This window comes from Crotalus tigris, unplaced genomic scaffold, assembly GCF_016545835.1.
Source record: "Crotalus tigris isolate CLP2741 ecotype Arizona unplaced genomic scaffold, ASM1654583v1 scf7180000017774.6281472, whole genome shotgun sequence".
Classification (NCBI taxonomy): Eukaryota; Metazoa; Chordata; class Lepidosauria; order Squamata; family Viperidae; genus Crotalus; species Crotalus tigris.
Window position 1 is genome coordinate 2,081,151 of NW_024096625.1, and position 12,615 is coordinate 2,093,765.

General features: G+C 33.7%; 1 protein-coding gene across 7 annotated transcripts in view; it reads right to left on the reverse strand.

The window, feature by feature from the left end:
• Positions 1-12,615, reverse strand: part of CHN2 (chimerin 2) — a 151,314-nt gene that overhangs the window by 12,880 nt on the left and 125,819 nt on the right. For all 7 annotated transcript variants that reach the window (XM_039341982.1, XM_039341976.1, XM_039341980.1 and 4 more), the window contains one exon: positions 528-612. In XM_039341982.1, coding sequence (XP_039197916.1) covers positions 528-612 — 85 coding nt within the window. The remainder of the gene's footprint in view (positions 1-527; positions 613-12,615) is intronic.

The window sequence follows — 12,615 nt, forward strand, 5'->3', positions numbered from 1 at the left end:
TGTATTTTCAGCAAATTTCTGATATATTTTAACTTAAAGTCCCTTAATAAATGATATTGCTACCTTTATCATTAAACATCTTCTATTTCATAAAAGGAAAACAGAAAAAAAGAGAGAAATTCAGTTAGGCAGCTGACTGCATGAAACGGAGATATCTGTTTTAATGCAGCTATTATTCTTACTTTATTCAGGTTGGATCTGCAACTATATTGTTACAATTTTTTTAACTTTTCATAAACATTCAAGCTGAGACTAATGTTCCAAATTTGCTGTTTTAACAGAGAACTCAAGATAACAAACATATCCAACACACCTTCCTCCTCTTATTTTCCCCACAAGAACCACCCTGTGAGTTCATGAGTACAGTGGGACTAGAACTTACAATCTCCTAGTTTCTAGCCTGGTGCCTTACCCATGAGATCAAAGTAGCTCTTATAGGTTGGCTTTCAGCACTCTTAATGGTCATTTAAAAGAGATGTACATTTATTTTTTAAATAAAGCAACACAATATTTATATTTATAATTACCTGAACATCTTACACCCTGAGCAATGAGTCCCCACATGAAATTGGCACAGTATTCGCACCAGTGTGGACCCCGAAATGTGTGGACCTGCAAAACAAATAAGAAACAAAATCCAAGGTAACTGAGTGGCAGAAGGCCTGGCAGATGGAATATGAAGAAACAGATACAACAATACATTTAGTTAAGAACAAATGTACAGTTAGCTCTGTTCCAAGGACTGAGGATAATGAGTCAAGGGAAAAGAAGACTGTATGAGCATCAGAGTTTTCCTTCATTTCATAGGCAGAATAAATTATTTTACATGAAATAAATGAGTTATGTTGTTTGACACTTATTAGCGAATATGTGGGGTGGGGGGATGAGATTTAGCTTAATGACTTGTAATATAGAAGTTCTCAAATTCAAACCTTTGCAATCATGGATGTTGTTGCTAATAAATAAATACAGATAGTCCTGGCTTAGCAATCACTCATTCAGCAACCAACCTGAAGAGGGAGACTTATGATTGGTCCTCAAAGCAGTGTCCCCACAGTCAAAATAATTAGGAATTGGGTGCTTGACAACCAGCATGCAATTACAATCTTCACATGATCACAGCACTGGCCTTTACAACATACATTGCTTCAACAACAACAAAAAAAAAAATGAATGGGGAGCTGGCAATAAGTCGCAAGTTGTAATCATGTGATAACATGCTTAACAACTGCACAATTCACTTAACAACTGAGACTGAAACTGCATGATTTTTTGCATTACAACTGTGTCATTAAGCAACATTCCAACTTTGGTTGCTAACTGAAGACTATCTGTAGTGGGATGCTCACTGCAGTGTTAACCTTTATGCTGAGGAGAAATTAGTACACTCTGTTCTCAAGAAGCCATCACTAGATCTCAACATACTAAACAACTTTTATATAGTATCCAATCTTCCTTTTGGGGGGAAGGTTGTTGAGAAAGTGATTGTGCAACAGCTTCATAGGATTTTGGATAAAGCAGTTTATCTTGACCTCTTTTAGTTGGATTTCACACCAGAGTATGAGGTGGAGATGGCACTGGTCATCCTTTTGGCTAACCTCTTGTTGGAATGGGATGGAGTTAGTAGATCTATCTTTGATCTACTTGACTATTTAGTGGCTTTTAAAACCATCAACCGTGGTATCTTTCTGCACATGCTTCAGAGGCTGGGATTGCTTACACTGAATTGTGCTGGTTCTCTTAATTCCTTACAAACTGGTTCCAATCAGTGTTAGTTAGGAATGAGAAGAACTCATGTACCTCCTCCAAAGGTGATTACTCAACCCTGTGGGCTTTCCAGAAGATCATTAAAATCTGATTCTGCCACTGGACTTGGAGATCCAATGGAAGAGGATAGTCCATAAATGACTCAGAATCACAATATGTGTTGTTCTTATTAAAGTTTAAAGTTTAAACTTTTAATTAATTTTAATGTTTTTGTTTTTAATTATTTTTTTTCTTTTAATTGTGTGCACCTACCGAAGCACAAGTATGAGATGGGCAATTATATAAATTTAATTAATGAATGAACTTGATGTCCTCTAGCCAACTAATAAAAACTCATGCTTGCTGAAAATGCTAGTTATTATAGCTGAGTAAGTCTGGAGGATGCACAGTGAAACCAGATTGAATTGTGCTTATTATTGAATCACAATGTACATAGTTGTTTGTTTTATAACGATCACCAGACCTAAATGGTTTACTTCTAGTTAATAGCTGCCATGAAAAATAGATGCTGAGACCAACTGTACACAATCCACAAAGATGCTAGACAACTTCACTCATGTATGCAAGGGGATACTTTTTCCAATATTCTCACTAAAATATATATCTACCGATAAATAATATCAGAAGCAGCATGGTTACTGTAAGATTTCTGGCTTCCATAAAATTACTGTAATATGTAATCTGGGCTTATTATATATGATTGTACTGTATAATCCAGAGTATACAAAATGCATTATAATGGAAAAAAAATGGCTTTTTTCCCCCAGTTCTTCACGGTGAGAAAGAATTGGACAACCCTTTGAAGGAATCTCCTTGTGGCTTCAGGTGAGGGTATCAAGCTGCAGATGAGACTGAAAAGTGTTTAAGAAAAAGCAACAACTTTTTCATTGAAATAAATTATCTAATTAAATACTCTGAATTAAAATCAAACAAAAAGTCAAATTCTGAAAACTGTACATCTTTTTGTGACACACTAAAGATGATGCATAATAGACAGTTTACTCATGTTTTCTAAACTCAAATTATAATGCTGCTCATGGTCTTTAACCAAATACCAAATGATAATCTATACGTATTCGAAGTACAATATTTTTAGACAAAAATACTGACATACTTGCTTTAAGATCATATAAACACTAAAGATTTTTAAATTGGTCTATCTAGAAAGGAGTTATACCTAGACACAGAAAAATGCTTATCAAATTCAGAGTTAAGTAAGAAAATGCCTTGGTTTCATCATGTATTTGTTGATTTTAGAGGCAGTCCCTGGGTTAAAAACTTCTGATTTAACAATTTGTACTTATGAATAAACTGCCATTCAGCCTATTATATTAAAAATTTGAATTATATATAAAGATCCATAGTATCTTTATGACATTTATGATACTAGTTTGAAGCTTCAGTTGTTCATTGGCTTGCAAAAGGAGAATGCAGAATGCCACACGCCATTTTGTATACTATACATTAAGAGAAACATTTGGCTAACTGATGGTAATTAAGAACTATATGTACTGTTCTGACTTACCTACAAGTTTGATTTAAAGACAGACTTAGGAACAAATCTTGTTCACAATCTCATGTTATTTTGTGACTTACAACCACAACTGAACCCAAAATTTATGTTGCTAATAAGATGTCTGTTAAGTGGGTTTTGTCCCATTTTACGACCTTTCTTGCCTCAGTTGTTAAGTGAATCACTGCAGTTGTTAGTAACCCGGTTGTTAAATAAATCTGGATTCTCCATTGATTTTGCTTGTCAGAAGGTTACAAAAGATGATCACATGACCCCACACTGCAACTGTCATAAATATGAGTCAAGCATCTGAATTTTGATCATGTGTCCATGGGGATGCTGTAATGGTCATAAATGTGAAAAACAGTCATAAGCCACTTTTTTAGTGCTGTTGTAACTTTGAAAAAAAAATGTTATAAATCGAGGACTACTTACACTGGATCTTTTCTTAAATTTGGCATGTTTTACAATATTTAATAAATTCCAGTGAAAAGGAATACTGCAACTATTGTGCAAACTTTTATACTGCAGGGTAATAATGCTGGCTAGGAATCTTATATTTTAGGGTGGGCCAGACAATGTCATGTACATGGTAGGATTTGGAGTTTCCAGAAGTTTTGTGATTCATTCTTAATGTGTCTTCAGTTTGACTTTACAAAAGTTTCTATGTATTTTCTGCCTCTGAATGGCAGAAAGTAATACCATCAATTTTCAGTTAGATTTATATAATTAACAGCAACACATAATCTATGGATAATAGATAATAGGCTTATTATGATTTTGCTCAAAATGAATAACAGGATATTTGTGCAGATATTCAGGCACAGTTTGGCTGTTACTGATTCTTGAATGTTTCAATCAACTATGCAAATACAAACACACTATTTTTGTTTTCTTGTATTTTCCAAGTTGCATAAGTAAATTCGTTTCATTCAGACGCCAATATCCAGACAGATTCTTATTCAACAAAATCACAGTAACTTGCCATTTTATTACAAATATGCAGAAAAAAATAGGATAGGGAAAGAGAGGAAATATTATACTAGTCTTAATTCTGCAATGGGGGAGCTAATAATAAAATTTAAAGTGTGGCCATGGCTAAATCATTTAGTCATTTGCTAATCTAAATCATTTGCTTCAAGTTTAGATCTTTGCCCTAAAAAGGTACTTCAGACTCATTCTGATCTCAAACAGCTGGCCAAGATGGTTAGAAACGCTGATTGTCCTGCGATGCATAAATATGCACGTACAATTATATAATCACACACACACACACACACACAATTAGGAAAACTGAAACCTGCTGCTAAACTGACAGCTGCTATTTTACATGGGACCCTCATGGACCTGAAATATAGAGACAAAGGCATGTACCAGCTGTATTATGACATAATTTAATGAAGAATGTTAAATTGATTATTCCAATATCATGATTTGGAATTGCTAGTCATATTCCAGATTAATCTGGCTATGACTCTAATTATTTTGGAGTTCAAGCACATTTGTCAAGATATTTGACAACATCAATTATTATTAAACATCTCTGGGCAAGGGCTGAGGCCAGAATCTTCACTATATTCTTTGATACCATCTATTTTAAATTTTTTAAATTATTTCATATCTTGGTCAAGGATTATAATAATTAAATTTTCCACCACTGTTGTAATGTGAAATGTTTTTGTCAGATATTGCTAAACAATACAAGAAGTAGTCTACCTTCTGGCTTCAAATTGTTAATATATAATTTCCCATTAAAATATCAAAATATTAAAGAAAATCAGTAAATATACTGTTTTGTACTGTAAGAACACAAATATTACAAAATAAAATGTTAATTATAAGCCACCAATTTACTAAAACAACAAAGTCAACGAAACATGCATACCCATACAACATCAAAAATGGCAATAAAAGAGTTCAGTTAAATAAATTTAATAAATAAGAAAATATGTGTCAATTTGTTGCCTGTCTTTATAGTGTATATTTGTTTGATTTATATAGCAAATTCTGGGCACCTTACAATAAAATAAATAAAAACAAATAAAATATACAATGTGAAATAAAAACACATAGCAGCTGAGCATCATAAAATAACTATCTACAAGGCCAAGAGATGGACTCTCTGGGACTCTATGGCCTTGGAAAGACTGGATGGGTCAGGCTAACCTACTCTCAGCTGGAATAGTGTTCTCCATTATTGCTGTGGCAGAAAAGGTCTTTGTTCTGGGCTCCACTAACCAATAGTTCTTAGCTAATAGCACCTGCAGCACGCCCCTCCTTCCGGATCAGCAATTTGGGAAAAATGGTTACATAAGAAACCCAGTCCCAGACCCATGAAAACTTTAAAAGTAACTACCAATACCTTGAATTGCATCTAGAAGAACACTGAAAACCAATACAGCATGCAGAATATGGTGTCACATGTGCTGAGTAACTAATGCCATTAACTACTCCCAAGTGTTCTTTAAGGGCAGTCCCATGTAGAGCATGTTCCATGAGCCAGTGCCCAGGCTGTAGTTAGTTTCTTCACAGATTGAAATGAATATGTTTTAAACCGTTTTTAAACAAGTAATACATTGCTGATTTAGGAGTATTAGGAAGTTAAGTCTAAGCCTAGGTCAGTTCTAAAAGGTAATCTAGCCATGAGAAATCTAACACTTGGGCCCTGAAAAACTACTAAATGTGCAGAATCTGACGGAATAAGAAGGCATTACCAAAATTGCCCATAAGGTTGCACAAGTATATTTACTTAATATATCTCTACAGCACAAAATCTTCCAGCTATTCTCAGTGTTTTACAATAAACAAGGGAAAAATAAGGTGTTCTATTTCAGGTTCCTAAAGACCAAACCAAAAGTGTACATTCAATGGATCTTTGCTCTTATATTAGGCAGCCTATAAAAATGGGTTCAACAAAGGTCTATGAAGGGTATTTTTAAGGCAACCTGGAAAACTGTCAATGGAAGGGAGGGGGAAGGAAAAAAAATAATTTACAAGGAAGATATACTGGAAAGATGAAATAAAGGAGGCAATTTCTTCCTAGGTGTCTCATGGGAATTTAAATTCATTACATTAAATTGAGACTAACATAATGATGTGATAATAGCAGGAAAAAAAAAACAGGTGGAAAGCTCTTAATGATTTTGTTCATTTCCTCCTGCTCTCCCACAAAAAATTTGCTCATGACCTTGACAGATAAAGCACTCTGAATAATATCAACAGATGGAATTACTGGGACCAGAAGTGTACAACATGTATGGGAAATTTTAGCATGTGAATCAAGCATAGGATATTATTGGCTGGTTAAAAACTTCATTTAGACTCAATCTAAAAACATACTGAAGATCTATTTATAAAGTGATAGGTTCCCTTAATTTTTCACCGTTGTCTCTCTGAATGGATGAATCTTTTTGCACTTGGCACAAATAGCAATTCAAACAGTCATGATAACAATCTAATTGTATATACTTCAGTCTAATAAATCTGTAGTAGTTGTGAACTTGAGAGTTAATTTATCAGCTGAAGCCTCAGAAGAGTTGATAAGGCTCCCAGATACTCCTCAATTGAAGATACTCTAGTCTCTTTAAATACAACATAGTATTGTCTCCTTTCTTACAATGAATTGAAGTTTAAAAAATTTCAAAGTATTTTTAATAAAAAAGCATCAAATATTTATTATAACGAGTTTCTTTGAAATATATTGAAACTCTTTTTTTTTGGGTCCAATTTTCTCTTTTATATAAACAAAACCAGTCTTAGAATATAGGACAACTTAAACAAAGTTAATTATTAAATAATTGAATTTTGGAAGAGAACTTGAGATTGAAAAAATCTTTCTTTTTTTTGTAATCTAGGTGTATTTGAATGTGTTTGCACTGTGCTAGTTGAAAAAGTCAATCTCTTCAGCAATCCGAAGGAGACTAGAATTCTTTCCAATCATTAATTACATATTTTGTCTGATAGGTTGTTGCTCTAATAAGTAAATTACAACTTTAATGTCAGTATTATGCTATGGGGAAAAATAATCTAAATAGTTCTCTTTAAAATTGAGAAGAAATTACCTGTTATCAGACGCTAGGAACATAAAAGTTTGTTTTAAATTTCAATGCTCCTATTAAAAGTGATAGAGAAAAGATCAAAATAGATCAAATTCCACTTAAACAAAGTATAAAAGAACATATGATGACTATCAAATTATTATGCCTTGGATGTTATTTCTCAGAGTTCATCCACACATCTGCAATTGTCTTTTTCTCATCCTGGAGCTTGCTGTCACCAGTGTGCTGTTGTATTGTGTATCTGAAACAGGACATTGCTGTGCTGCTCTCTGTACAGCTCCTCTGTAGAATACTGTGAATACAGTGATCAGTAATTTGTCCACTGAAATTCTAACATCACTAACTGCAGGAAAAGTTGCCCCTAATCGCTGAATATAATGCATGCTCGGATTGCTTGCATGATTCCTCCTCCTCCTCCTCCTCCTCCTCCTTGACAACCATTACATGGGAACAAAGAGTTTGTTTCCCTTAATTGCAACTTACCGCTCAGCCAGATTTGTACTATCCTAATGAAGCCTCCCATTACGAGTATTTCAGTTTTGACATATAATAGATATGCGAAGCTATAAAATATTCTTGTATACAATCACATAATTATTCCAAAATGACTGCAAATCTGTCATTCAGTTAATCTACTGACAATCAGCAGCAAAGAGTTAGAGCTTTCTATCTTTTGGCTAACACCCATCTATTGGTTGCCTACATTTGTGCTGGAAAGATACAAGCCATTGGATAATTGTTGCTGAAAAGCTGAAGTGCATAATAATTATTTATATCAGTATACATGTAATAAGATTTATATTTTATTCTACATAAAATGCATGCACACTCTCTCTAGTCTGGTACATTCAGATACCATTCTACATTTCCCAACCAACATGGTCAAGTTGTAGTTTAAGAAGATTAAGTAGAAAATTATGAGGAAAATTTGCCTATCAAATCAATCAAATCCTATAATCCACAAAGGGCTAGAGTTATTAGAGTTCAGAATAAATCAAAACTGAAAAAAGTTATCTTTTTCTTAAGAAGCAGAGTTGACTTTTTCTATTGTCATCAATGATGTCCATGTACTTAAAGAGATATCCTTATTTCAACATTTTATGTATTTCTAAACTTGGACCATTAAACTTGGATTCCAATATATGACAGTCATAGAACTGAGGACATTAATGACATAAAATTGTCATCAATTTTAATGTCTTATATTCAATGTTAATTGAATTTCAGAACTGATTCACACTGTATTTGATTTATCTCTGATTTATCTCTTAATAGTTTGCAGCTGCATACATGAGCTACCACTACCATTATCAATAATATTGCATATTTGACTTCTAAATGTTTTGTACCTACAACCATTCTCTGTATATATTCATATACAGAAAGTAGTATTTTTCATATACAGAAAAATATATCTTAGATGGTCAGAATACTTCATTTCACAGTAACAAGTGAATGTTAGTAGTTTGTAATCACACAGAAGGACTTTCTCTAAAATAGTCTATCCTGAACCTGGCTCTTTAGGTTTCTTAATGGTGCATTCACTCTTGTTGCACCTGAGTCCATCCACTTTGCTACTAGTCATCTTTTTTCCCCTTCCATTTTCCTATTATAATATTCCTATTGCCCATTAGATATATTGTATTTTAGCGCACAGTCCTGGTCTGAGTGATATAGGAGTTGAAGTCTAATACATTTGTTGAAGATTGGTTTATTATTATAATTCAGTTAGGAAGTAGTTCTATTTATAGTTCTATTTATTTGATCTTTTTGCAGTTGCAAAATTTAAATGCCAACTCCTACTTTGAATGCCAATGACGAAGTATTGGATATTTCAATTAACTGTATAGGCTAACATATTTTTCATTTTCTAAAATTGGAAAATTGTATACAATAACAATAGCTATTTAAGGAGTATATGGAAATAGTCAAACTAATTTATAGGTTGTAGGTAGGCTGTAAAAAAAAGTTAGTTCAGGCCTTCAGAAGAGGGTAGAAGAGGAAAAATAATTATTCAGCCTAGGAAAGTAGAAAGTATCAGAAAGCAGCTCAAAACAGCTACTCCTTAATCATATTCCCCTTAAAAAAGGGAACAGTGAAAGTTTTGGACAAGTTTTTAAGATTGATGACAGTCCTTTGAGGTAGGCCAGAAAGATGAAATAGACATTGCAGAAATTCCAGAAATTCTAACTTTTTGTTGTATGGCAAATTACCAGTATTTTGAATCGTTCATTCCTGCCTTGGTCTCTTTGAGATTAAATATATATACAAATACCAATATATAATTTGATACTGTATGCAAAATTCTAGAAGCAAAGCAAAGCAAAGCAGGAGTCTGGTCAGTATTTTGATAGAAGACCACTGTGAGATTCCTGGGCATTAACTTGACTGGTAAGTTGTACTAACAACATCAATTTGTAATCAGGTTGAGCTGTCCATGGAGCCATTTCTTTGTCAACTTTGTCAGCTAATCTAGACAAAAAACACACCCAGAAATATTAGCTCTATTTTTATTGTTAGTTTACATTACGTGAAGTATTAATACCACTCTTCAATGCCTTGGTAAGGCCACACTTGGAATACTGCATCCAGTTTTGGTCACCACGATGTAAAAAAGATGTTGAGACTCTAGAAAGAGTACAGAGAAGAGCAACAAAGATGCTTAGGGGACTGGAGGCTAAAACATATAAGGAACGGTTGCGAGAATTGGGTAGGTCTAGTTTAACGAAGAGAAGGACAAGGGGGGACATGATAGCAGTATTCCAATACCTCAGGAGCTGCCACAAAGAAGAGGGAATTAAGCTATTTTTCAAAGCACCTGAAGGCGGGACAAGAAGCAACGGGTGGAAACTAATCAAGGAGAGAAGCAACCTAGAACTAAGGAGAAACTTCCTGACAGTGAGAACAATTAATCAGTGGAACAGCCTGCCTCCAGAAGCAGTAAATGCTCCAACACTGGAAGTTTTTAAGAAGAGACTGGACAGCCATTTGTCCGAAATGGTGTAGGGTTTCCTGCCCGAGCAGGGGGTTGGACTAGATGACCTCCAAGGTCCCTTCCAACTTTACTACTATTACTATTACATTATCTTGCAAGTCTGAAAATACATCTCTTCCCCTTCCCTTTTATAGTCCAAGAACCTAGGAAATGGTCCACTCTGAGATATTTACCATGCCCTATTCCCTCACCTGACTATTGCCCAGTCTATAGCTCTTTCTTCTGTCTCCAGAGGACATTCTCACAACTTGGAACATTATGATCTCATCTGCAATGAGTATCATAGTATTTTAATATATTTTTACCAAGAGCTATTAGTGATCTATTCCGAAATTCAATTTAAGACTCTTGATAACTTTAGTGGGTTGGGTGTATATAATTTAGATCCTTACAGGACTCATGGCTGACTCAGCTTTTGCTTTTCAATTTCTGTTGTATTTGTAAATCTTTTTTTAAACTAAACGAATTGAGTACCACTTTGGTTAAACTCTGTATACAAAGGCAACTTATTATATAATTTGTCTTTATATGTTAATGTTAATTATACTTATATTATATTTTATAATCCAAGACAGCGAACAAACACAATAATTTTTCCTGTTCCTCTTTTTCTAACAACAGCCCTGTAAGCCTGAGGTGGCTTTTGAGCCTAAAGTGGGTCCCCTGGATATTAGCTTGGTACCTTAACCATTAAATCAAACTGGGTCTCATATATATAATGAGTTTACTCAAGGTGAGTAAATAGGTAAATGTTACATTGTGGAAAAATGTCTTAATTTTTTCAAATTATATATATATGATTTAAAACAGACATTTCTTCTACTAGGTAATAGCTATATGGCCATTTCACATTTTTAAACTTCATATAGTGGCAAAAAAATATCCAATTTTCAGGCTACTCATTTAAGGTTTATAAAAGACATCATTTGGTTTATTGCTTAAATTTGCTTAAATTTTTAAATAGGAAGCAAAAGGGTATGCTAAACAGCTAGAGTGAATAAATAAAAAGTTTTGGGCACACATCCAGTTTTAAATCAGAGACCAAACAAGAGAATTTCAAAGATGGAAGAAAGAATGTGGAGGTCAATGTGGAAAATATGTCCTAAGTCATGAGAAAATATTTTTCCAGCTAAAATGAAATCATTTTTCATAAAAAAAATGATGGGGAAATTTATAAGAATTAAGTATGCTTTAAACAATTTTTTTTTACAAAGGATTGTCCTTTTTTCTCTTTGAAAAAGCAATGACGCAGATATTTGAAACATTTAAGTATTTTTACATCCTTCAACTTAAAAGTATTAGGATAATGTTTTAATGTTACTACTCAGTATTTGTACACAATTCAAAATCACTCTTTCAAAAATGAACCATTTTATAAACGAAATATTTTGCTAAATAATTTAAAAATCCATTTAAAAGGCTTGTCATGGAAGAAAATGATGCATCTGTTCATTTTTTTTGAATAAATCATTGCAAAGTAATTTTCATAGGTTATACTGTTTGAATTAAGATAAAATATTCATATGTCCACACACATTGAAAAAATTTAAAAAATCTTTATATGGGGTGTACTAATTTAAATGACTATAAGTGTAAAAAAAATGCAGTAACCTACTATGGAAATGTGCCTACAGATATATGTAGAAAGAATACGGTTTGAACACATTATGTTTGTTCTTGGATATGGTCTATAGTAGTTACTATCTGTCCCTTGAAGAAGTAAATTGTCAATTTAACAACTCCTCTTGCAATAGATTTTTGTTTTTCTTTACTATAGTACAGACATGTCAAACTCGCGACGTCACGTGATGTCATGTGACATATCAGAGCTTTTTCCCCAATGGGATGGGCATGGTTTCCTTGTGATGCTGGCCAGGGGCCAGCAGTTTGACACCCCTGCTGCAGTACATTAATACAGGGATGATGTTTGAATATTTATTGCTCAGTATTTGTTCAAAATAAAATGCATATATTCAAACAGGAGTTCTTTACATTCAGAATTCTAGAGCTATTTTTAAGGCAGTGATTAGCACAACCATAACTTCATGTCCAATAAATGAGGTGTCACAGAATGTGTTCCCAAACTTGATGATAACTGTGGGTTTCTCTTCATTTATTCTCATCAAGAATTCAGATACCTTTAACTGCAGTAACTGGATAATGTCTCATTCTGAAATGGATGCAGCTGTTCCCATTACAGACACAGATCCAGATGCTTGGAAGCCAAGTACTAGAAAATGAGTCACCTTTCTTACATACGCACGTCATCCCAAACACTGCCT